Genomic DNA, 26458 nt, shown 5'->3' with positions numbered 1-26458 from the left:
TGATGCTTTTCGAAAAAGATTTTCAAAAGAGTGTTTTGGTTATTAAATAATTTACAAGAAATATTTTAATCAAATAAATTATTATTTTGAAAAAGTTTCAAAACTGTGAATTAGTTAGAGTTAGTATAGTGAATTTATGTTAGTAGTTTAAAGAAAAAAATTTAGAAAAATAATTTAGCATTTTTAGGGTGGACCCGAAGTTCATGCTGGTTAGATCCAAATGGATCGATCTAAATGTGAAATTTTAAAGTTTTTTTTAGCAAATAAAACTTATATTTAGTTATATATATATATATATATATATATATATATATATATATATAGTTTAAGACATTACCTGAATAAATATGACATTATCTAGTTTAGTTATATATATCTATTAGAATAGTTTTTTCTCGTCATTTGCATCCAAATCGGATCCAAATAAGACCCATTTGGATTTGCGCCACTGGGAAACATTGTGGGCCCTACTAGGGTACTCAACACACTTTCTCTCTCCTTTTTTTTTACTTAGTTGATTCCTCGCTCTCTTGTCTTCCCCATTCAGGGAGCCCCGATGCCCCTATGAGAAGGAGCGTCTCGATGCCGAATTGAAGCTCATCAGAGAGTATGAGCTCCGGTGCTAGAGGGGGCTATGGAGGGTTCAATATGCCCTTAGCCACATTTGGAATGTCGTCAAGGAGCTCCTTACCTTAAATGAGAAGAACAAGCGGTGGATCTTCGAGGGCAATACCCTCCTGCGCAAGATGAACCAAAATGGGCTCCTGGACGAGAGACATAACAAGCTCGATTATGTCCCTCACGGTTGAGAACTTCCTTGCACGCTGCCTTCAGAGGCTCATCTTCAAGTTGGGTTGGGTGAGGACCACGCCCGTGTCCTAATGAGGTAGAGGCATATCATGGTCGGTAGGTAGGTGGTAAACATTCCATCTTTCCTGGTGCAAGTGGATTGTCAAAAACACATAGACTTCTCACCTTTTCCCCTGATCGTGGGCCTGTTTATGTAACCCTTACCTATCCCATATCTTTCTTCTTTTTTTTCCTTCAGATTTTGGGTGCTTTTACTCTAGATGATTGCCCTAAAATGGTGGTTTATCAAAGTTCTTAGCCATTAGAGCGTGAAAAATCGAGTCCCAACCATTTTCGTGCCTCATATGTTGACATTGACGTGATTGGGTGAGTTCTATCTACCCCCATCCCCTTTCCTTCTATTTTTTCTTGCTAGTCATTTGGCTTAGTTAGGTTTTATTTGATTTTTTGATGTGTGTTTTCCTACATTGGGAGGTACGTCATTCATTGTATTTATTTTTATTTATTGCTTTAATGTTTTTATTGCCATTTTTTGTTGAGTGTTTGATTCCCAACATTGAGAATTGTGCCTGAGTGCTATGACACCCCTGTTAGCATGATCTCTTACGTTTATACACTTTCTTCTTCAAAAATTTATTTTCGAATTGAGTTTCCAATAGAATTTGATAGTCCCCTTGGAATCGAGTGCCTCAATCATCGTGCAAACAATGTGGCTACGCTTTGGACAACAAACATATGGAGATGCCCCACACAACTGTCCAACCTTGTTTTGGACTTTTAGTATAATGTTCTGTGGTCTATCGCGAATCAAGTTACTGATTTGTATCATAGTTTTTGTCGCTCGTATATGAAAACATATTCCAATGAATTTATCGTTGAGTGTGCAACACTCTAGCACTCTCCCACTGTAAGAGAATGCTCAATTGACCTTGTTATTGGGATTCACGTGGTGTTGCATGTCGTGCACCATGTATTCAACATTTTGCTTACACGACAAATGTGTTGTGATTTGGGTGGGACGTCTTGTTTTTTCGAGCTTCACTTCTCATTTTCATCATATCGCAAAGGTACGATGTAAAACATGTAAATTTTAAGAGTTTTTTTGTCAAAAACATAAATGTCGTGTTTTAAATGTGATATTTATGTTTTCATCAGCTATATATCGTGAATAAAACATATGTTCTTTATTATTTTTTATTTTGTATTTATATTTCCTTGTAAACTTTTTTAATTATTATTTAATTTAATTCTTTTTGTTGAGATTTTGATGAAAACATTTGAGATTAAAAAGAATAAATCTTGCGAGTCTTTTGCTTTTTTGGGTGTTAGGAAGCCGCATCTCCTGGAAACGATGCTAAACCCTTTTTCATATATCTTTTTTGGCGGTCACTTTTTTCTCTTTACTTGTTAGGATGCTAGGGTTCTAACAGTCTTCAACCTCTTTGAGTTATAGAAAAATGATGATATTGGGTCTTCCTATTTCTCTGCAGTGATGTTAATGGATCACATGATGAGATAGTGTCAAACTCTTGCAAGAGTAGGCCATCTTCAACCTCGGTTTGGCCCTTCGTACTTAAGACTTCATTGGATCTGATCTCATTTTCTGCTTGCTTTGAGCTTATAACTTTATTGGAGATTTCACACACATACACACACACACACACACACACACACACACACACATATATATATATATATATATATATATATATATATATATATATATATATATATATATATATATATATAATGGGGGTTGTTGCTCCTATGTGCCCATTAAGGGAGTACTTCCTACCCACGAAGTACACCCAGGCGTTCTATATTAAGAGACCTAATGTAGGGGCGTTATATTACGAGATTAAGGCCAACGTGATACAAATGCATCCATCATTTTATGGCCTTAGTTGCGAGGATCCCTACAGGCACTTAGATGAGTTCCTCAAAATATGCTTGAGAGTGAATATTCAAAACTTGGAGACAATGCTTTGAAATTGATTGTTTTTTCATTCTTATTGAAGGACAAGGACAAGTATTGGTTAAGGTCCTTAGATATTATAGAAATAGGGTTATGGAATCAAATACAAAATGAGTTTCTAAATAACTACTTTTTTCATAGGCAAAACCAATCAATTCCGGTGAGCCATTACTAGTTTTTTCTGAATTAAATGATGAGCAAATTCATGAGACCTGAGAAAAAATATAGGATCTCCATAAAAAATGTCTCTATCACCAGTTGCCAAAATGACAACTTGTGCAGAGTTTTTACAATGAGTTGTTTGACAAGAATCATCAGATGATCGATTCTTCATGTGGAGGGACATTCATGTTGAAAAGCGAAGAAGTGGCATGGAGATTGTTTGTTATTATGGCAGAAAATTCCTTACATCATGCCTCTATCTTTCGTGTTGAGAGAGCTACACCCATCAGGACAAAGCGGGGTGGTGTTTTAGAGATTGATTTGACTACCGAGCTGCAAAACAAAGTGGATATGCTTTCTTAGAAGTTGAATCAACTTCTTGTGAGCCCATCCCAATCACATCAGGTGTGTGCTTTGTGTGCGAGCCTGGTATATTATGTCACTGAGTGCTTTCGACAACTTAGTATTATGGATTTGTTTATGAACAAGTTTAGGCTACTCAGAGGTTCGCCAAACCCATGAATGACCTATTTTCATCTACATATAACCCGGGTTGGCGAAACCATCCTAAATTTTCATGGAGGAACCAACAAGCTTCAGTTTGAGCCCCTCCCTCGCATCAGGTTAGGCTACAGGTCATAAGTGTGGGAGTGCTTAGATGGCTAGTTGTTGATACTAAAGTTGTTAATCAATTGATTGATTTGTGATGTTGGTTATTAAAATTTCATTGCCAACTTTTATTTTTATTAAAAATCTATATACTATGTTGAGTTCTTCAGAAACCGCTTGAAACTCGGTAAAAAATTTGACCTTGAATCTAAATTTGATTGTACTAAAATGAATCCAAACCAGTTTCTTAATCGGATTCAATGTTTTATACCAAAGCCGACTAATCGGGTTCGAGTCGATCAAATATCCCGTAAAACCTTTAAGTTTTAAGGATTGTTAATAGATAAAGAATTCAACTTTATCTTCGAGTTATAAATATGTTTCTATCTTTTAAATTACATTTATTAGTGTTTTACATGCTCAATTACTCTTTTTGGGCTAACAAGGGATAAATGTGATATTAAAAAAAAAAACAAATTATTTTTAAAATACATTGTTTTTTATAAAAACATTTATTTTAATGAGTTATAACTCATCTAACTGTTTTCAGGGCATTTTGAACTTAACTAGATGCATTTTGATGCTTTTCGAAAAAGATTTTCAAAAGAGTGTTTTGGTTATTAAATAATTTACAAGAAATATTTTAATCAAATAAATTATTATTTTGAAAAAGTTTCAAAACTGTGAATTAGTTAGAGTTAGTATAGTGAATTTATGTTAGTAGTTTAAAGAAAAAAATTTAGAAAAATAATTTAGCATTTTTAGGGTGGACCCGAAGTTCATGTTGGTTAGATCCAAATGGATCGATCTAAATGTGAAATTTTAAAGTTTTTTTTAGCAAATAAAACTTATATTTAGTTATATATATATATATATATATATAGTTTAAGACATTACCTGAATAAATATGACATTATCTAGTTTAGTTATATATATCTATTAGAATAGTTTTTTCTCGTCATTTGCATCCAAATCGGATCCAAATAAGACCCATTTGGATTTGCGCCACTGGGAAACATTGTGGGCCCTACTAGGGTACTCAACACACTTTCTCTCTCCTTTTTTTTTACTTAGTTGATTCCTCGCTCTCTTGTCTTCCCCATTCAGGGAGCCCCGATGCCCCTATGAGAAGGAGCGTCTCGATGCCGAATTGAAGCTCATCAGAGAGTATGAGCTCCGGTGCTAGAGGGGGCTATGGAGGGTTCAATATGCCCTTAGCCACATTTGGAATGTCGTCAAGGAGCTCCTTACCTTAAATGAGAAGAACAAGCGGTAGATCTTCGAGGGCAATACCCTCCTGCGCAAGATGAACCAAAATGGGCTCCTGGACGAGAGACATAACAAGCTCGATTATGTCCCTCACGGTTGAGAACTTCCTTGCACGCTGCCTTCAGAGGCTCATCTTCAAGTTGGGTTGGGTGAGGACCACGCCCGTGTCCTAATGAGGTAGAGGCATATCATGGTCGGTAGGTAGGTGGTAAACATTCCATCTTTCCTGGTGCAAGTGGATTGTCAAAAACACATAGACTTCTCACCTTTTCCCCTGATCGTGGGTCTGTTTATGTAACCCTTACCTATCCCATATCTTTCTTCTTTTTTTTCCTTCAGATTTTGGGTGCTTTTACTCTAGATGATTGCCCTAAAATGGTGGTTTATCAAAGTTCTTAGCCATTAGAGCGTGAAAAATCGAGTCCCAACCATTTTCGTGCCTCATATGTTGACATTGACGTGATTGGGTGAGTTCTATCTACCCCCATCCCCTTTCCTTCTATTTTTTCTTGCTAGTCATTTGGCTTAGTTAGGTTTTATTTGATTTTTTGATGTGTGTTTTCCTACATTGGGAGGTACGTCATTCATTGTATTTATTTTTATTTATTGCTTTAATGTTTTTATTGCCATTTTTTGTTGAGTGTTTGATTCCCAACATTGAGAATTGTGCCTGAGTGCTATGACACCCCTGTTAGCATGATCTCTTACGTTTATACACTTTCTTCTTCAAAAATTTATTTTCGAATTGAGTTTCCAATAGAATTTGATAGTCCCCTTGGAATCGAGTGCCTCAATCATCGTGCAAACAATGTGGCTACGCTTTGGACAACAAACATATGGAGATGCCCCACACAACTGTCCAACCTTGTTTTGGACTTTTAGTATAATGTTCTGTGGTCTATCGCGAATCAAGTTACTGATTTGTAACATAGTTTTTGTCGCTCGTATATGAAAACATATTCCAATGAATTTATCGTTGAGTGTGCAACACTCTAGCACTCTCCCACTGTAAGAGAATGCTCAATTGACCTTGTTATTGGGATTCACGTGGTGTTGCATGTCGTGCACCATGTATTCAACATTTTGCTTACACGACAAATGTGTTGTGATTTGGGTGGGACGTCTTGTTTTTTCGAGCTTCACTTCTCATTTTCATCATATCGCAAAGGTACGATGTAAAACATGTAAATTTTAAGAGTTTTTTTGTCAAAAACATAAATGTCGTGTTTTAAATGTGATATTTATGTTTTCATCAGCTATATATCGTGAATAAAACATATGTTCTTTATTATTTTTTATTTTGTATTTATATTTCCTTGTAAACTTTTTTAATTATTATTTAATTTAATTCTTTTTGTTGAGATTTTGATGAAAACATTTGAGATTAAAAAGAATAAATCTTGCGAGTCTTTTGCTTTTTTGGGTGTTAGGAAGCCGCATCTCCTGGAAACGATGCTAAACCCTTTTTCATATATCTTTTTTGGCGGTCACTTTTTTCTCTTTACTTGTTAGGATGCTAGGGTTCTAACAGTCTTCAACCTCTTTGAGTTATAGAAAAATGATGATATTGGGTCTTCCTATTTCTCCGCAGTGATGTTAATGGATCACATGATGAGATAGTGTCAAACTCTTGCAAGAGTAGGCCATCTTCAACCTCGGTTTGGCCCTTCGTACTTAAGACTTCATTGGATCTGATCTCATTTTCTGCTTGCTTTGAGCTTATAACTTTATTGGAGATTTCACACACATACACACACACACACACACATATATATAACATATATATATATATATATATATATATATATATATATATATATATATATATAATGGGGGTTGTTGCTCCTATGTGCCCATTAAGGGAGTACTTCCTACCCACGAAGTACACCCAGGCGTTCTATATTAAGAGACCTAATGTAGGGGCGTTATATTACGAGATTAAGGCCAACGTGATACAAATGCATCCATCATTTTATGGCCTTAGTTGCGAGGATCCCTACAGGCACTTAGATGAGTTCCTCAAAATATGCTTGAGAGTGAATATTCAAAACTTGGAGACAATGCTTTAAAATTGATTGTTTTTTCATTCTTATTGAAGGACAAGGACAAGTATTGGTTAAGGTCCTTAGATACTATAGAAATAGGGTTATGGAATCAAATACAAAATGAGTTTCTAAATAACTACTTTTTTCATAGGCAAAACCAATCAATTCCGGTGAGCCATTACTAGTTTTTTCTGAATTAAATGATGAGCAAATTCATGAGACCTGAGAAAAAATATAGGATCTCCATAAAAAATGTCTCTATCACCAGTTGCCAAAATGACAACTTGTGCAGAGTTTTTACAATGAGTTGTTTGACAAGAATCATCAGATGATCGATTCTTCATGTGGAGGGACATTCATGTTGAAAAGCGAAGAAGTGGCATGGAGATTGTTTGTTATTATGGCAGAAAATTCCTTACATCATGCCTCTATCTTTCGTGTTGAGAGAGCTACACCCATCAGGACAAAGCGGGGTGGTGTTTTAGAGATTGATTTGACTACCGAGCTGCAAAACAAAGTGGATATACTTTCTTAGAAGTTGAATCAACTTCTTGTGAGCCCATCCCAATCACATCAGGTGTGTGCTTTGTGTGCGAGCCTGGTATATTATGTCACTGAGTGCTTTCGACAACTTAGTATTATGGATTTGTTTATGAACAAGTTTAGGCTACTCAGAGGTTCGCCAAACCCATGAATGACCTATTTTCATCTACATATAACCCGGGTTGGCGAAACCATCCTAAATTTTCATGGAGTAACCAACAAGCTTCAGTTTGAGCCCCTCCCTCGCATCAGGTTAGGCTACAGGTCATAAGTGTGGGAGTGCTTAGATGGCTCGTTGGCAGGGCCGACGCCCTCTCCCTCTCTCCTTTTTCTTCTTCTTTCCCCCGTGTCTCTTCTTCGCTCGAGAGCCGATCAGAGGCCCTCCACTGCCGCGGTTCTCCTCAGCTGGCCAGAGCCGAGGGCTGTCGCTATAAAGCCCCACCTCCTCCGCCTGATCAACCTTTTAGCGGAGAGCCCTTCGCCCGTCTGCAGATCGTCGTAGCAGCGCCTGCGGACACCCCCTGTCTCGCATTCTCTTCCCCTCCTCTTCCTGTTTCCCCCTTTCCTTCCCTTCCCTTTTTGTTCTCTTCCCTGTTCAGGCGCCGATCGGAGGCCAACCAGCCCCCGTTGCTGCCATATCGCCGGAGCTTATCCACTGCAGGCCGCTACCTGCGGGGTGCTATTGTGGACCTTGCTGAGGCCGTTTGTCGCCCCTGCCAACTAGTTTTTCCTGCGCCTCCACCGCCGACGCCGAAAAATTTGCGTGAGCCGCTTCCCTCTTTACTAATTTTTGCTTTGTGTTATCCTTTTCCTCCTCTGTTCAGCAATGCATATCGTTGATAGGCGATTCTTGTTGTTGGGGTTCAATTTCCCCATCTGCGCATCTTTGTTGGGGTTCGATTTCCCCTATTTTCGCTGATCCGAACCACCGTAGGTGGCCAGGCTCCTGTTTCGCTGGGTATGACCCCCCAGCCGTGAAGGAGGGGGGTCTCGCCATTTTTGGAATAGCATTCTTTTTCTGCTTTTCTTCTTTCTGTTCCCATGTTTGTCCGTGCTGCACGATCCGATTGGGCTTTCCCAAATCAGGGGTGCCCCTATGCCGGACTGACCAATCAAGATTTTTATTTCTTACACCATTTGCACTATTGATGCCTAAATTCATGAATGCATGATTCGTTTGCTGATTTTTCTTCTTATGAGAAGCGGATTATCTTCATGTTTTACTGTGTAGAATCGTGCAGGACTGATGTGCATAACAGCACGGGTACCTTATTTCTTTCTGATTCTTTTTCCGAGTTTTGTGATTTGATTTTAGTATATATATATATACATACATACATCGGGTACCTTGGTGTTTGTGCCATCACTTGGTGCGATGCATTGGTCTGCGTGCAGCTCGAGTAGCTGCACTACACGGCTATCCAATCTGTTTTGGACTTGTTAGTGTGCCCCTTCAGGGCTTTCACAAATTGGGTTATTGAATTTCGTTTTGATTTTTATCGCTCATTTGCGAGATCATATTTAGATAAGTTGGTCATTGTGTGTGAAGTTGTAGCACTCTCTCCTTGTGAAAGGGATGAGTAGATCGTGTCGTGCAACACTTGCACTAGACTTTTAGGACTCTGAGCTTCGTTTTATTTTGCGTTGCATTGGAAAAGTAGGATTTCTAAACTAAAATTTTAAAATGTAATTCATAATGTATGATAGAAATGTAAAAGTTAGTTTGCACATACACTTAGTTCGTAGCACAGACATATTATAGAAATGCTAGAATTATGTTGTATTGTTTATATATTTGTGCGTTGCTGGTGCGTACCTAAGCATATGCCGATTGGGCGAGGCCATAGAAGAGATCTTTATGTTGTGTACAGATTTGAGTTACCAAAACAACCGTTTTGTAATTTCGTGGAAAAGAAAAATATAGAAATTTAGCACAAAAGACTAGGATATCATAGCATGACCAAATTGCACTTGTTTTCATTTTTTTCAAATTATAAACAAAGAGATTTTGTGTGTGAAGATTGCATTCTTGGCAAAATGAAGTATTTGCCCTTTGGACCAAGACATTTTATAACTAAGAACCCATTTGAGTTAATACATTCGGATGTATGGTGACCGACTTCAATTGTATCAAAAGGAAGGGTATCCTATTATGTTGTGTTTGTAGATGACTATAGTAGTAGTCATTCTTGGATATTTTTTATAAAACAAAAACCGAAAGTATTTGTGTATTTTAAAAAATTTCATTGTTATATTAAGAATCAATTTAAAGTTAATACTCAAATCTTTAGAACTGATAACTGGGGAGAATTTGTGTCAAAAGAATTGAAAAATTATCTTGACCTAAATAGGATTGTTTACCAAAAATTGTGTCCAGACACTCCTCAATAAAATGGACAAACCAAGAGAAAACATAGACACATTATTGAAACCACTAGAATAGTTCTTGTGTTTAGAATTGTTCCAAAAGTTTTTTAGGCCGAAGCCGCCCTTATGACAGTGTATTTGATAAATATAATTAGCGTGTCGTAGTTATTGGTGCGTATGACCACTCTCTTTTCATCTTATGTCGAGACTCATGTTGAGAAAATTTTGATTTAGTTTAGATAGTTCATTGATTTCATATGCGAAGAGTGTCATCATAAGCATGAAACTGGTTATTTAACTTATCAAACCATTCTTTCATGAATTTTCTTATTGGCTGGTTAGTTAGTGCACTTGTTGTCTCTGTTAGTCTTCTCTTGGTTCTCTTGTTGATTGCAGATATGTATTTTGCAGAGCAACATCTTGAAATGGATGAACCAGTGGACTTAGTAGAGTCAACGAAAGTTTGTCTTGATGAATGGTGAACGTTGCCCCTTATTATCTTCTTTCTTTTTTATGTCTTGTCGATTTGAGTTTAAGAGTTGGTCATACCTAATTACTTTTCATTACGTTCTGCAATTTGCCAACACTTTGAAAATTGTGAAGCTTTGAACTCTTTTTCTAGCTATTAACTTCCCTCAAGCAATCTGGTTATATTATGTTTTGCGTGACCTTCTATTTTTGCGTGCTTCATGGCTCTAAAGTAGTAACTTTTACTGATCAATGATCTAATATGCTTTGATTTGATGTAGTTGTTGCACTTATGTTTGACAGTTTTGAAAACCGTGATGGTTGCAATGCACTTGTCTTGCCCGGAAAGAAAAAGGAAAAGCATAAATGGGCAAATCAGGTACTTGATATATATATATATACATTGTGTTGTTGATAGCTCCTAGTTTCTGATGTCTTACATCTCTGAAGGAAAATCAGAAGCAAGGGGAGCCAAAGTTAAGCAAATCACAAAAGAGGAAATTAAAGCAGTTGCAGGCATGAAATACTTTATTTTCACAACGTTGAGAATTTTCTTCATTATCCTTAGAAGTTTTTTTTAAGCAAATTTCTTCTTACTTGTGCAGGAGGAGAAAGAAAAAATGGCACGGCTGTCTGAAAGCTACCAGACCTTACAGTGTGTTTCATTTTCCATTGAGTTCTTACTACTTCAATATTATATGTTTCTTTCCACCAACACCACCGCCACAATTTCATTGTCCCTGAGAATCGGCTTGCTTTTTTGTTTGGATAGAATTTAGAAGATACAGGCAATCTCTTAACATTATCTCCTTTTGTATTTTCAGAAAGCACCGAATTCAGGATGATGCATATAGTTTGTTGTATTCTTCAGGAAATATTGCACAGGTGTTTATGCGAGGTTGCTTCTTTGTTATTAGGTGCTTCTGTATAGCGCAACATAACTGAAAGATATTCTCAAAATCACAGGTAGAGACTATGAAGGAAAAACTCAGAAGAGCCATGCAACTTTCTAGAGCTGGGCTGGAAGTGCCACAAGATGTGCCTCTTCTCAAGAAGAGAACTATTTCAGATCTTTCCTATATGGAGCCACCTTCAAACAGGAATGGCAGCGTCAGCACTGGAAGCCATCTGCATCAAGATAAAGAAAAGTCTTGTTCTCCAGAATCATCAAAGCTAGAGAATGTTCAGTTGAAAACCTCACTCCTACTGGAAGAACATAAGATGCCGGCTTCTGATAAGGAAACTGTGTTGTCAAGTTCTCCCTTATTATCTCAGTGTTCATCTGGCGAAGGGCTTGATGCCTGTACAAGTAACCGAAGTAAAGGTTTTTCGAGTGGTTTAAATGGGAAAGAGAGCATCGAACCACATGTATGGTTTGCACTGCATATAGCAAATTTTGTCTACTTCAAGATTTTTCTTCACACTTTATTTGCAGAGAGGGTGACTGCCCATGTTTTCTTCTGAATCTCTGAGAAAAGAGTTGTTTTTGACTTTCTTATAGAAAACCCCTTTGTTGATGTGTGGGTTGCATTTATATGCAATTCATTATAGTATGTGTCTATTTTCCTGCTTCAGAATTTTGTGTTAATATTTTTAAGCCATGTTTTCAGAATGTAACCACCACTGGTCATCATCAAGGTCAGAAGTTCTTCAATGTGCATGTTGTGAGACCTGCAGATGTTGAAGAAAAGAGGGTCGATCTTCCAATAGTCATGATGGAGCAAGAAATAATGGAAGCTATCAATGGGCATTCTGTTGTGATTATTTGTGGAGAGACTGGATGTGGTAAAACTACACAAGTGCCTCAGGTATGCTTTACACTGGTCCCTTTTGTTGTTTTTGTCCATTTCATGGTTAGAATTTTTATTTCTGTTGGCATATTTCTTTTTAGCTTCTCTTTCCAGTTAAATAATGCACATATATAAGTTTCTTTTGCTGCATTTTATGCTTTGCAGTTCCTATATGAAGCTGGTTTTGGTTCAAAGGCATGCCCTGCAATGGGAGGGATAATTGGTGTTACTCAACCTCGCCGTGTTGCAGTTCTTGCCACGGCTAAGCGTGTTGCCTATGAGTTAGGCCTTAAGTTGGGTAAAGAAGTTGGTTTTCAAGTTAGACATGACAAGCGGGTGGGTAATTGCAACTCCATCAAGTTTATGACTGATGGGATTTTGCTTCGAGAAGTTCAGGTAGGCAAGTATCTAATGGCACATATTCCTTGAGGTGTCATGGACATTACTGTTCCTTTATTTTTCAAGGCATGTAGATTAACATGACCCAACTGCTTTTTAACTTGTTTTTAGTCCGAGGATGCTTTTGATTTCTTGCCTGATGTTTCCATTCATTAAGCATTACATACTATATAGTTGATATTTTGACTTCTGATATTTGGATCTGCATTGTAGTACCCAGTCCCAGTCATTTAATTGCAAACGGCTGAAAAATCCTGAACAATTGTCTCAGTGGCACTTCTTTCAAGTTACTATTGATTTTTAAGCAGTCCTATTAGATGCATACTTTCAGGTTTTCAAACTTGTAGAAGCTTTAATGCATTTTTTGGTATACTCTTGTAACATCATTTAATGGTGGCCCATTCGTGAGAGGATGATAAGGTAGATTGTTTATTGTTACTTATCTTAAATGTTACAGCTGTTGTCCTGGGGTAAGAATTTGGATGAAATCTTGTACCAATGACTTACAATTTCAAACACAAAAGTACAATAGAATGTCAAGTTCAGAGAAAGAGAGAAATTCGATTTCTAACATATTAGTTACAATTGTATTGTTTGGTTAATTGGTTTCTGACAATTAGAACCGAGAAAAAGATCTTTTGCCGCAAGTTAACAATGAAAAACATGAAAAAAGTACAGTAAAGTGGCTGTAAGAAATCAGATAAAGTGCGATGTAATGTTAGTCATCGACTAGGTGGGACTAGTCGGTATTCCATTTAAAATATAAAAAAGTACACAAAATATACATAAAAATATGTTTAATTCTTTTACTAATAAGATATTTTCATTACACAAGTACAAAATTACACATGCTTTCACAAAATATATTAATATACATAACCAGAACATACTTAGAAAAAATTGTACACACACACACACATATATATATATATATATATATATATATATTCAATTATTCATAGCATATTCAATACAATCAACAAGATATGCTTTTGACCTTTCACAAACGCACAATAACACATAATCTATTAAAATTAACTCTGCATGCTTTCATGATTAAAACAAAGTATCGCGCACGCACGCACACTCACACATGCACACACACACACACATACACACACATATATATATATATAATAATAACTAAGCATTTTTGATGATTTCATAGAACAAATCACATAAATACATGCACATATATATATATATATACAAAAAATAATAATATATATATAACAATAATGAATAACTAAACTGCCCTAATGCCTAGGAGGGAGTTTAGTTGCCGACTAGGCGCCTTAGTCGGTGCCTAATCGGCAAAATTGGTATCTTTTAAAGTACCTACCTAGGAATTGCAAAGCCTAGGCGTTTTACTTATGCCTCGACCGACTAGGCGACCTAGTCAGATATTTTGGCTACATGGATTGTATGTGTGATGTATGCATTGGGGACGTGCAATTGTGTGTGGTGGTACTTGAGCATGCTTATATGTGTGTACACATGCGTGCGCTTGCACTTGCTCATGCACATGCACAATAATATCAGACATTGTACTTGGCAATTTATTTGTCAGTCTGCTTGGTTTCTTTGAAGAGAAGAGGAATTATACCAATTCTGATGATACTTTCTGATCTTGATCTCAGCGGGAGAAGACTTTCAGATTTTCTTTCAGTATATAAAACTATGATTGCCTAATTCCAGCGGTCTTATCTTATATTCATAAGAAAAGAACATGAATTAAGGCAGTTGAAAACTACTTGTTCAATGATTTATGTTAGCTTTTTATACTTCCCTTTGAGTAGCCTCTCATAACCACTTTATTGGTGAGCATCTTAGTTCCATGATTATAAATAACTTGGTCTCTCTAATGGGAAAAGGTGTAACTAATGGCTTCTATTACTTAGCTTTATTGTCATGTTGTTCTATGATGTCTATGGCGTTGTTCTCTTCAAGAATTATATTCTGGACTCGACAATTTTTTTGTTGGAAGCTGTAACCATGACACGTAGGTTCAACTGCCCTTACCCGTGTCGACATGGGTACGGGTAGTGGGCACAGTGTGGCTTTGCTGTGGGTTGGGTTCCGCACTGCACCAGACTGGGTCTAATGAAAACCCAATCCTCAGGAGAAAAACAAAAAACAAAATCGCCCGCCCCCGAAACCCTCGACTCTCTCTCTGTCTCGCTCTTCCCCCCTCTCTGGATATCAACTTCTTCCTCTTTGTCTCCCTTTCTCTTGCTTGCTCTCTCGATTTACCCCTCTCTATCTCACTCTCTCTCTTCTTCTCGCTGCAACAAACAAAGAGAAAGAGAGTACGTCCTCTTCTTTTGCGTCTCGCTGAGAGAGAGAGAGAGAGAGAGAGAGAGAGAGAGAGAGAGAGAGAGAGAGAGAGAGAGAGAGAGAGAGAGAGAGAGTACACCATTCTCCTTTTATAACTTGGTTAAACCAAGTTGGTTTTGTTGACCAGGTTTGGACAAATTCAAACCTGGTGTACGAAGCTAAAAAACGATCTTTAAAAAACACGTTTTTGTTTTCAATGAAGCTAAAAAACGACTTTTCTCTCTCTCTCTCTCTCTCCATATATATATATATATATAGTTGTGTACTTGTACTCTCATTTTTTGAAATTGCCTTGTCCTACCACCATTCCCGCATCCATATCTGGACCCAGGTGACATAGGTTGGAAGTAAGCACCAAGAATGAATAATAATACGATGCATCCCATTCTTGAATTTTGCTATACCGTTAATATCTGACATTAATTTGCATTGCTGAACTGAGATGTTGGATGTGCAAATTTGTAATTTTGCAGAGTGATTTTCTTTTGAAGCGTTACTCCATCATTCTTCTTGATGAAGCTCATGAGAGGAGTTTGAATACAGACATACTGATTGGAATGATATCCAGGGTGATACAATTGCGCCAGGTGTGGTTCTTCTGACCTTGCCTTTCTCTTGGTTGTTACTATCTCCTTTTTTTGCTATTTATCCATGCATTTCTTTCTTCCTTTTGTTTTTTTCCTATTTTAATGTTCCCTTGCATTTTCAGAATTTATATGAAGATCAGCACGCGAAGATTCTCTCTGGAGTCCAAATTAAACCTGAGATTATGATACATCCTTTGAAACTTATTCTCATGAGTGCTACTATGAAGGTGGAAGATTTTATTTCCAATAGGAAGTTGTTTCATGTGTCTCCACCAGTTATAGAAGTCCCAACAAGGCAATTCCCTGTAACTGTTCATTTTTCAAAGAAGACAGATTTGGTGGACTATATAGGCCAAGCTTATAGGAAGGTTTTGCAGATACACAGAAAACTGCCACCTGGTGGCATTCTTGTATTCCTGACTGGACAGAGGGAGGTGGAGTACTTGTGTAGAAAGCTAAGAAAGTATTCCTTGTTGAAGAAAAAAGGCACTGAGCGTAAAACATGTGATGCAAATGCTAATTTCTTGGTAGTAGAAAATCCTGTGCATGATGATGAATCCAAGGGTATACATGAAGCATTTGAAATTCGTGATCGGCCAGAAGACCATCAGATGTATGGGTTGCACATTTACGAGGAAGAAGAGCTTGATGATCCAGGGTTGCACTCTGATTCATCTGAAGTAGAAAGTGAGGACATGCATTACACTGACGATGATGATGGTTCTTCTGAGGATCTTACAAATGAAGTACAAACATATACTTCACAAGATGTTCTTAGAGACCCTGAGAGCATATCATCACTAAAAGCAGCTTTTGAAGCCTTGGCTGGTAATTTACAGGTTTCCAATCCTAAGGAGAACCTTAGATCATCTCACACAACAACTATAGAGGGTCTTGCCGTTTCTCATTATAGAGCAGGGTCTTCAAACATTGGTCCCATGTATGTCCTACCCCTTTATGCTATGCTACCTGCTGCTGCACAACTTCATGTATTTGGAGATGTGCCTGAAGGCGAGCGACTTGTGGTGGTTGCTACAAATGTTGCCGAGACCTCATTAACCATTCCTGGAATAAAATATGTAGTGGATTCTGGAAGAGAGAAAGTGAAAAACTATAATTGTGTTAATGGCATGGCAAATTATGAAATTCAATGGATAAGCAAAGCATCAGCTGCTCAGCGTGCAGGACGAGCTGGGAGAACTGGTCCGGGCTATTGTTATGGACTCTATTCTTCCGCGGTTTTCAGTAACATATTTCCTGAATTCTCAAATCCCGAAATACTAAAAACGCCAGTGGAAGGTATCTTACTGATCATGAAATTCATGGGTATTGATAAGGTCAGTCATGATCCAGTGCTTTGTCTTTTTAGTTTTCTCCCATCTGAATTTATAAATGATGATAACTTCTAATTTGCTGCAGGTGAATAATTTCCCCTTTCCCACACCTCCTGAGAGTGCTGCATTGGTAGAAGCAGAGCTTTGTTTAAAGGTTCTTGAAGCTATTGACCATTGTGGTAGACTCACACCCATTGGGAAAGCCATGGCACATTACCCAATAAGCCCTCGTCATTCTCGCATGCTGTTGACTGTTATACAACAACTGAGGCTGGGCAGACCCATGAGAGCAAATATAGTTTTGGGGTATGCTGTTGCTGCAGCCGCAACCTTGAGTTCTGTCAATCCTTTTATTTTTCAATTTGATTCTGAAAGTGATATTAAAGAGGATGTGGATCAAGATAACAAAAACAAAAACATGGGAAATAATTCTTATGAGATACCCTTTAAGGAAACAGTTGATAATAAAGTTCCAGATAAACAGACCAAACTCAGGCGGAAAAAACATAAAGTTCTTGCGAAGGCTGTTCGTGAGAAATTCTGTAATCCCAGCAGTGATGCTTTGACCGTAGCTCATGCATTGCTACATTTTGAGCTTGCTGAAAGCCCATCAGGATTCTGCACAAATTATCTGTTGCACTTCAAGACAATGGATGAGATGTCCAAGTTGAGAAAACAACTCCTCAGGCTGATATTTCAAGGTATGAATAGTTTTCTAGAGGAGTTTTCATGGACAAATGGGAACGTTGATGATGTGGAGTGTGCCTGGAGGTCTTCTGTTGGTAGGCCTCTTTCGCTGAATGAAGAAGAGCTATTGGGGCAAGCTATATGTGCAGGTTGGGCAGATAGAGTTGCTCGACGTATTAGAAAAGTTTCTGAAGTACCAGATGGAAAGAAAAAGCCAAGTTCTGTTAGATATCAAGCTTGTATGTTGAGCGAAACCGTATGCCTTCACCGTGCATCATCTGTTGCTAGATTTGCTTCTGAATTTGTGGTATACAATGAACTGGTTAACACATCTCGACCATATATGCATGGGATAACGAGCGTGAAATCTGAGTGGCTTGTTAGGCATGCAAAATCCCTATGCAGTTTTTCTGAGCCACTTTTAGACCCCAAACCTTACTATGAACCTGTAAGTGACCAAGTAATGTGTTGGGTGACCACGACCTTTGGTCCAAATCTTTGGCAACTTCCACTACACAGTTGCCCATGCAAGAATGAGAAGCTTCAAATTTCTGTGTTTGCTTGTGCCTTGCTTGAAGGGAAAGTGCTTCCATGTTTGAAATCAGTGCAGAAGTGCTTGTCTGCTGTTCCATCTAGCATTTTGATTCCAGAAGCTGCAGGGCAGTGGAGGATCGGGAATCTTCTCAATAAATTAAAGAAGGGATCGCGGTCCATTGATAGTCGTGCTATGCTTAGAGAAATTTGGAAAGGGGATTACAACTTTCTGCATTCTGAGATCATGGATTGGTTCCAGGAGAAATTCCTTAGTTTGTTTGAATTAGTTTGGGATCATATGCATCATGAAGTTATGCAAGAGGCAGATCAGCTATTTCCAAAAAGAACATAGAAAGGAAAATAGAATTTGGTCATTCTGTGCTGCAAGCGGTTCAGAGGACCAAGAAATTCAATAGAGGTTAATCCCTTTTGTTGTCACCTTTAATGATGCTTTCTTGACTTCCATGTAAATTGTGAAGTCTGAATTTTCCCATGCTGAAGCACCAATGGGATAAGTAATCAAAATTTTGTTCCCTATGGAATCAACTAGATTTTGTAGTTCTTGGTTGATTTAAAGTGCCTCCCATGTGAAGCTGGCTTAACCACCTAGTGCGAATATATGTTCACATAAAATGTCCTTGTGGACGAAAAAAGACTAATCATGAACGCTTGCTGTAGAATTCTGTTCCGTATTTTTAATTAGAATTAGTCCTATTTAGTGTTCATTGTATCTATTTTTCATCAAGGTTTTGCTGATTATAGTTGGTGATGCTTCAAATGACGAAAACAAAGAGGTTGAACGTAATATTTTAACTCACTATAAATTTGCACAATCATCAAACACTTCTTTTTGCAGTAAGGCTTTTCTTTTCTGGTGATCGAAGTATTATAGTCAATTAACTGTTAAGCAATTTCATGATATTGGACTATTGGACTCAAGGTTAATTAGATTGTCAAGATTGTTTTGGGTCTTGCTGAACAAGGTTGGACCAGTTCAAAGACAACTGAGATTTAAAGATTGTTTATAGTCTCGCCGAACGAGGGCAGGCCAGTGTCCAGGAAAATTGGGATATGGAGACGACAGTGGGTCCTACCGAACGAGGTCGGGCTAGTGTTCAGAGGTAAATCTGGCCTTCAAGACCATTTGCGTCTCATCGAACGAGGTTAAGCTGATTTGGGATTTGTATGATTGGTTGCTAAGGGTCCCTTCTTATCTAAGAGATTTGGAATTTGGATGGCTTTATCCTCTATTTCATGTGACTTTGTACTAACCCATGGTTGCCTTTTTTGGAGTACGTCGGTCTTTTTAAGAATGAGAAGTGGAATTACTCGAATTGTTCTTTTACATTTGCGATCCTAGGTTGAGTTGATGCAAAGGAAGTGTCAACTCTGTGTTTTTTGAAATAACCAGACTCCCTTCTAAGCTTATGATGGTTGACACCTTTCTGAAATGATCTTTATGGACATATAAAGTTTTTTCCTTTATTCCCTTTTTTGTTGAGGTCCTTCGTAACCTAGACCCTGGGTCCCTGCCTTTGGTACTGCTGGAAGAGGCTCTCTTATGCCTTATTGACTTTTTTTCAGTCCCTCGAATGGTTGGTATCCCATGCGCAAGACGATTCTTCATCCATTTCTACATTTTTGCACATACCGGTACATGGGTTGACTCTTGAGGTGAGAATCATCAATACTTTCTTTGGGTTTGAAGACCTTGGGCCTCTTGGATATGTCTCTGATTGATGCTTAGCCCGAACTGGATGATGAACTCGTGACTAAGCTTGATGATATGATATTTTCTTTATGTAATCAAGTAGTCAACATGTTAGCTTGCCACTCGGGTTTCGACAATACAAGTTATACAGGGCAGCCATCCTTTTCTTTGATGGACCTTTTATGTTGGGATGCTGGGGGAGGAATCTTGGTGTGATTGTTGTCTGGTGAGTCTAGATGAATCACGTTTATCTTATTGATTTTCTTAGAGGTTTTTTTGTCCTCTCATGTAATTCCTCTTTCTTGTACTCTCATTCCTCCTTGGTAACAGACCTGACAAGTAGTAGATGGCTGATAAGTACTGACATTGCTCACGAATGCTCGAGGAACACATGTTACTGAGTTGGCGGGACTTTGCTCTATAGCCTTTTCTGAAAACCAATTCACTTTCGGTTTGCAAGCTTGGACCCCTTCTTCCGTATTATGATTTGGGAAAGGCTCTTTGAAGATACTCATGTCATTGTTTCTCTGACTCTGTTGTTCCTCTTCAATAAGCAACTCGCTGCCCTCGATGCTATCTTGCATAATGTGCCTGAGGACAACAGATTCTTCAGTATCATGGCTCACTTTCCGATGTTATCAACAATATTTGGATGAGTATTTTCCCTTTGATTGGTCTGACATCTCGGGTAACTTCACGAAGCCCTCTTACAACAGAAGATCGTGGACCTGTGATCGAGCTTGCTTGATCTTTTTGAATCTTTGCTCTCTTATCCACTTTGGGTTTTCACTGTACCCATTCTCATTCGAGTTCGCCTTCTTTGGGGTGGCTTTATGGTTGCCCGCCTTCTAACCCTGACAACCCTGTTTCTAGTGACCTTATCTTGAGGCTCGGACGATATGGACTTGACTCTTAGACGAGTCTGACTTCCTGTAGATGTTGTTGGCTCTGTTGCTCTTTAGGAATCTATCATACACTCCACTTTTGACGCTTACCTCAAATGCGACAGCCTTTCTAATGAGTTCAACATATGTTTTGGACTTGGGTCATGCTGATTAGGCTCCTAAAAGGTTTGGAGAAGTTGTCTATTATTATGACCAATGCATGGGAGTCTGTTCTTTAATTCGATTGGCCATGGACCACAATTTATTTATGAATTCATAAGCACTTTCATCCCTCTTCTGCTTCAAGTCATACAATTGATTGTTGGTCGGGATGGCCTCCAAGTTGAAGCACAAACAATCCATGTATAGATTTATGATTTTCTTAAATTCTCTGACCTGTTGTAGGTTTAGGGTAAAAAAACCATTTCTGTGCCTCTCCTTCTAGACTCGTCGGGAACTAATTGATCAACGTTTTATCGTTGTTTTGATGTTTAGTTGCACTGCCCATGAATAGGGCCATGTGAGCCGTTGGGTCCCCTTTCCCAGTGAATTTCATAAATTTGCGGGGTGTATCATCATCATCATCACATCCCTCGGTCAAGAAGTCCTCCAAGGAGTACTCTTTTCGATCTAGATCCATGTATTTCATTCTGGCATTGAGGTTTCAGACCATATCTTCTAAATCGTTGATTTTCTTGTCCAATCTCAAACATGTGATCTGGACCGGGGGAGTCAACCGAGGTCTATAAACTTTCCTCTCCCAGTCAAATGCTAGAGACTAACCCCATTAGTTGTAGCCTTTCTCAAAATTTGATTCTTGGGCTCTCCTTGCTTTTCTTTCAGCTCGTGTTTGTTCTTGTTCAAGTTGTGTAAAACCCGAATTTTTTTGTTACAAAATATTTTTAAAATTTGCAAATTGGGCCTAGATCCAAATTGTAGATCCAGGACCCATAAAGGGGTATTTATGCGTAAATAATTGCGTTATATTCAAATAATTTTAATGTTAGTAATAAAATAGAAATATACATATATATATATATATATATATAGCGAACTCGAGGATCCACAGTTGGATCCACTTGGATCCAACTTGCGGATCCATATTGATGGGGGTTAAATTATATGTATAATGTGAAATTCAAATTAAATACAACAACAACAACAACAACTACGCCTTCATCCCAAAACCATTGGGGTCAGCGATATGAACCAAAAAAGAAATTCATTTGGGGTCTTCCACATGAATCCTTTTCCTCCAATCATTTCTATCCAATGCCATGTCCTCGGTGAGGTTCAAAGCATTCATATCTTTTCCTATCATCTCCATCCAAGTCTTCCTAGGCCTACCCCGACCTCTTTTAACTAATATATTTTCCCATTTCTCCAACCTTCTAACTGGAGCATCATTAGGCCTTCGCCGAATATGTCCAAACCACCGTAAACGATTATCTCGCATCTTATTTTCAATGGGTGCAACACCTACCTTCTTACGTATCTCCTCGTTCCGAATCTTATCTTTTATTGTATTTCCACACATCCATCTAAGCATCCGCATCTCAGCTACACTCATTTTTTGAATATGATGTCTCTTGGCAGCCCAACATTCCGAACCATATAGTAAAGCGGGTCTAATAGTCGTCCTATAAAACTTTCCCTTCAACCGCAATGGCATTCTACGATCGCACAACACTCCAGTAGCACTTTTCCATTTCATCCACCCAACCTTTATCCTATGATTTACATCCCCATCAATTTCTCCATACTTTTGAATGATGGATCCCAAATATTTGAAATAATCATTCACCGGTATTTCTTGCTCACCGAGCTTCACTACACTCCCATCACTACTTCGTTGCTTACTAAACCGACATTCCATATATTCCGTCTTACTCTTACTCAACTTAAAACCTCTAGCTTTCAATGTTTGTCTCCATAATTCTAACTTAGCATTAACCCCAGCTCTAGACTCATCAATCAAAACAATATCATCAGCAAACAACATACACCACGGTACATTTTCTTGAATTGATCTCGTAAGCTCATCCATCACTATCGCAAATAGGAAAGGGCTTAAAGCAGATCCTTGATGTAACCCAACCGTTATCGGAAAATTGATTGTCACCCCTCCACAAGTGCGGACATTGGTTACTACTCCTTCATACATATCTTTAATTATACTAATGTACTTGAGAGAAACACCTTTCTTCATCATTGTCCACCAAAGAACGTCCTTAGGTACTCTATCGTATGCCTTTTATAAATCAATAAAAACCATATGCAAATCTTTGTTCCTCTCACTATATCTTTCAATAAGTTGTCTAAGAAGATGTATAGCTTCCATAGTTGATCTTCCAGGCATAAAACCTAGACTCAATCACCCTCTCCCAAAGTTTCATAGTATGACTCATGAGTTTTATACCACGATAGTTTGTGCAATCTTGTATATCACCCTTATTCTTATATAAAGGCACCAAAGTACTCTTCCTCCACTCATTAGGCATCTTATTTGTTCGCCAAATCAAGTTAAAAAGATTTGTCAACCATTCTAAACCTTTCTCTCCCAAGCATTTCCAAGCCTCGATAGGTATACCATCTGGGCCAACTGCCCTTCTTGATTTCATTTTCTTCAAAGCCTCTGCAATTTCTTTCTTTTGAATCTTGCGCATGAAGTCACGATTTATCTCATGAAAAGGAATGGAGATGTCTCCAAGATCTTGAGCATGACTATCATTAAATAGCTTATCAAAATAATCTTTCCATCTCTCCTTAATCTCCTCATCTTTGACTAAAACCCTTTGCGTTTCATCTTTGATACATCTAACCATACCCAAATCCTTCGATTTCCTATCTCTCATCTTTGCAAGCCTATAAATATCCTTCTCGCCTTCTTTGGTATCCAACTTGTCATAAACCTCCTTATATACCTTAGCCCTCGCGTTTCGAACAACTTTTTAGCTTCCTTCTTTGCTATCATATACTTCTCCAAATTCTCATTATCACAACTCTTACTTAGATTTCTATAACACTCTCTTTTAACCTTAATAGCTACTTTGACATCCTCGTTCCACCATGATGTATCCTTACCTAGTGGTGCACTGCCTTTAGACTCACCCAATACCTCCTTAGCCACTTTTCTCATGCCACCCGCTATCTTATTCCACATTGATTCTGAATCCTCCTCGAGACACCAATCAACTTCCTTAACTACCTGTTCTACAAACATTCCTTGTTTAGCTCCTTTCAGTGCCCACCACTTAATTCTAGGATCTATCTTATGTCTATCCCTTTTGAGGCATTGTCTAATTCTAAGATCTAAAATTAAGACTCTATGTTGTGTAGCTACACTTTCTCCCGGTATAACCTTACAATCGATGCAACAACCCCTATCTCTCTTTCTAAGTAGGAAAAAATCTATCTGACTCGTATTAACCCCACTTTTAAATGTTACTAGGTGAGACTCCCTCTTCCTAAACCAAGTGTTTGCTAAGATCATATCATAGGACAAACAAAAATCTAAAATCCTTTCTCCACTTTCATTTCTTTCTCCTATACCATAGCCTCCATGTATACTCTCAAATCCATCCCTACTAATGCCTACATGTCCATTAAGGTCACCGCCGATGAAAAGCTTTTCTCCATAAGATATCCCTTGTACTACTCCATCTAAATCTTCCCAAAATTGATGCTTAATGGAATCATCTAAACCTACTTGAGGTGCATAAACACTAATAATATTAATAATATCCGTACCTAATACTAATTTAATAAGTAAAATTCTATCACCCTTCCTACGAACCTCAACTACATTATCTATAAACTGACGACTCATAACAATCCCTACTCCATTCCTATTCCTATTTATTCCTGTATACCAAATCTTATATCCCCAAGGTTCTATCACTTTAGCTTTCTCACCTACCCATTTGGTCTCTTGAAGACATAAAATATTAATCTTTCTCCTACACATAACATCTACTAACTCTACCAACTTACCAGTTAAAGACCCTATGTTCCAAGTGGCTAACCTAATTTTATGGTCTTGGACTAACTTCTTTACCCCCACCCGTCCAACAAAGTGAGGGAACCCTTGCCTATTTGACACCACACCCGGGCGTTGGTGTGACGCGTCGCTTCTGGGCGACGACCTAGCAACCCTTGCCCATTTATCACTGCCTCCGGGCCTAGAGAGTACAGCGCGTCGCTCAGTAGGGAACGCCCCAACGAAATTCTCATATTGGTTCATTTTCATAGGATATGACAAAGTTTTTATGCTGGCTGTCACCGGCCTACCGCAACCCTCCTCCTTTATCCGGGCTTGGTACCGGCAGTGTATAACTAAACAGTTATACACAGGCGGAGTTCGAAATTCAAATTAAATAAATAATTAATATTAATTATAAGAAAAAATAAATAAATAAACAACTGTTGGACCCACAGTTGGACCTGCAAGGATCCAACTGAGGATCCACTAGCGTTTGGCGACCCGGATCTAGTTGTAAACTGGATTTGGTATCGCGGGTCACGGGTTTGGTCCCGGACCCGGGGCATGCCTTATAAACCTGTAAAAAAAGAATCGTGCTTAGGGCACGATTCTTTCTATTAAGGAAAGGGGCAGGGGGGTTACGCAGGGCATAACCGATCTCCCCCCATCTCGGCATGGAGGCCGGAGGGGTCTTGGCCGATAAAAGGGAGTGGAGAGGGGGCCCTCTTCACTCGTCTCTCTCTCTCGTCCCTCGTCTCTCTCTCTGTCTGTGTGCGTGCGCCGGAGGGTAGAAGATTGCCGGAAAGAGCTGCGGCAACCCACATCCACCATCGCCGACCTCCAGCGAGCTCCCTGTCACGGCAGCAGCAAGGGGCAACCCCAGCCGACCCTACCCACGCGATTGCAGCCTCCGATCGCCGGAAAACCAGTGAAATAAGGTACGATGCTTCTTGGATTTTGGGGGAGAAATCGAACAAGGGTTCGATTCTGTGCGATGATTTGAGATGGGTTCTTGGGAAACCCTTCCTGGGGCTATTCTTTTTCTCAAGAATCATGGGGTTTTCAGTTTTTTTTATCACTGGGGAGAATACCTTTGATTCGTGAAAAATCTAGATGCTACAGGGGTGTTCGAATAATAGAGAGGGGTTTTCAGATTTCTGTTAAGGGCATATACCCTGATAACCGCGACCCCCAATTTTATTTCCCTAATTGATTCCTGAATTAGTGTAAGTTCTGAAATTTTAATACTTAGGATGTCTTAATGTGGTGATTTGTTTTATATCCTGGATTTTGCTGTATTAGATAATTTCTTGGAGCCAACTATAGGAAAATTGAATGCCTCGGCTGTCCTAGTAATTAAAGTGTGTCCATGTGGTACTGTGCACTTTATTTGTTCTTTCAGGCATGAATCTGTAATCTTGAGTTGGATATTCTTTTTAGTCAATTAATGATTTCAGACTTTAGATGGTTAACTCTTGATACCAAAGAAAATCGCGAATATTTTTCTGAGTTTTATTCGGTATTGATATTCTGTGAATGAAGAAAATGACTATACATCATCTCTACCAACAGAAAAGCTAGGACAACACCGTGATCGCTAGGCCCATCTGTGTTTTCCATTTGGACGTTCTTCATGATTTTGCATAGTAAATGTTGATTATGATATATATACAAGAACTGGACCACAGACTGTGTGATTTCACTCTTAGTCTTATATGTATGCTGTCTGTATTTCCTTTATGAAGGGGATGTGCGATTCCTATTTTCTTATATAAAAGGGGGTTTATTGGTTGCTGCATCCTCTGTCTTTGGAGCTTGAGCATTTCTTAGGTTACGACTCAAAGTTTGCTCTTAAGTTGTTAATGGATTGTCTCAGGCATTGGAATTTTTAACTTAGGTAGATATGGTCTTACTAGAGTTATAATATGTGAGGTGCTGGTTAGCAGATCAAGAGTTTCCCAAACA

The 26458-nt window shown here is 38.4% G+C and overlaps 1 protein-coding gene and 1 pseudogene across 1 annotated transcript; both read left to right on the top strand.

Moving 5' to 3' along the window:
* The first annotated feature begins 756 nt into the window (after window positions 1-756).
* LOC149839564 (uncharacterized) lies at window positions 757-10765 on the top strand (annotated as a pseudogene).
* A 94-nt stretch (window positions 10766-10859) lies between these two features.
* On the top strand, window positions 10860-18268 carry FAS4 (RNA helicase family protein). The gene is made up of 8 exons (XM_090004893.1): window positions 10860-10903; window positions 11073-11133; window positions 11215-11616; window positions 11859-12056; window positions 12204-12434; window positions 15248-15361; window positions 15484-16698; window positions 16781-18268. The coding sequence occupies exons 1-8, from the start codon at window positions 10869-10871 to the stop codon at window positions 18266-18268; spliced, it is 3744 nt and encodes a 1247-aa protein (XP_089861019.1). The 5' UTR covers window positions 10860-10868.
* Window positions 18269-26458: the final 8190 nt, after the last annotated feature.

The sequence above is a fragment of the Nuphar pumila genome, chromosome 4 (assembly GCF_984573655.1).
Source record: "Nuphar pumila chromosome 4, dmNupPumi1.hap1.1, whole genome shotgun sequence".
NCBI classification, from domain to species: Eukaryota; Viridiplantae; Streptophyta; class Magnoliopsida; order Nymphaeales; family Nymphaeaceae; genus Nuphar; species Nuphar pumila.
The sequence above is the reverse complement of the archived record's forward strand: the minus strand, read 5'-3'. Positions and strand labels throughout refer to the sequence as shown.

Bases quoted from the DNA above. Each gene is read 5' to 3' on its own strand.
- FAS4 (XM_090004893.1), top strand. From the start codon at position 10,869: ATGGCACGGCTGTCTGAAAGCTACCAGACCTTACA. The intron at 11,134-11,214 runs GTGTTTATGCGA...TCAAAATCACAG, and splicing joins CTTCAGGAAATATTGCACAG to GTAGAGACTATGAAGGAAAA. The intron at 12,435-15,247 runs GTAGGCAAGTAT...GTAATTTTGCAG, and splicing joins TTTTGCTTCGAGAAGTTCAG to AGTGATTTTCTTTTGAAGCG.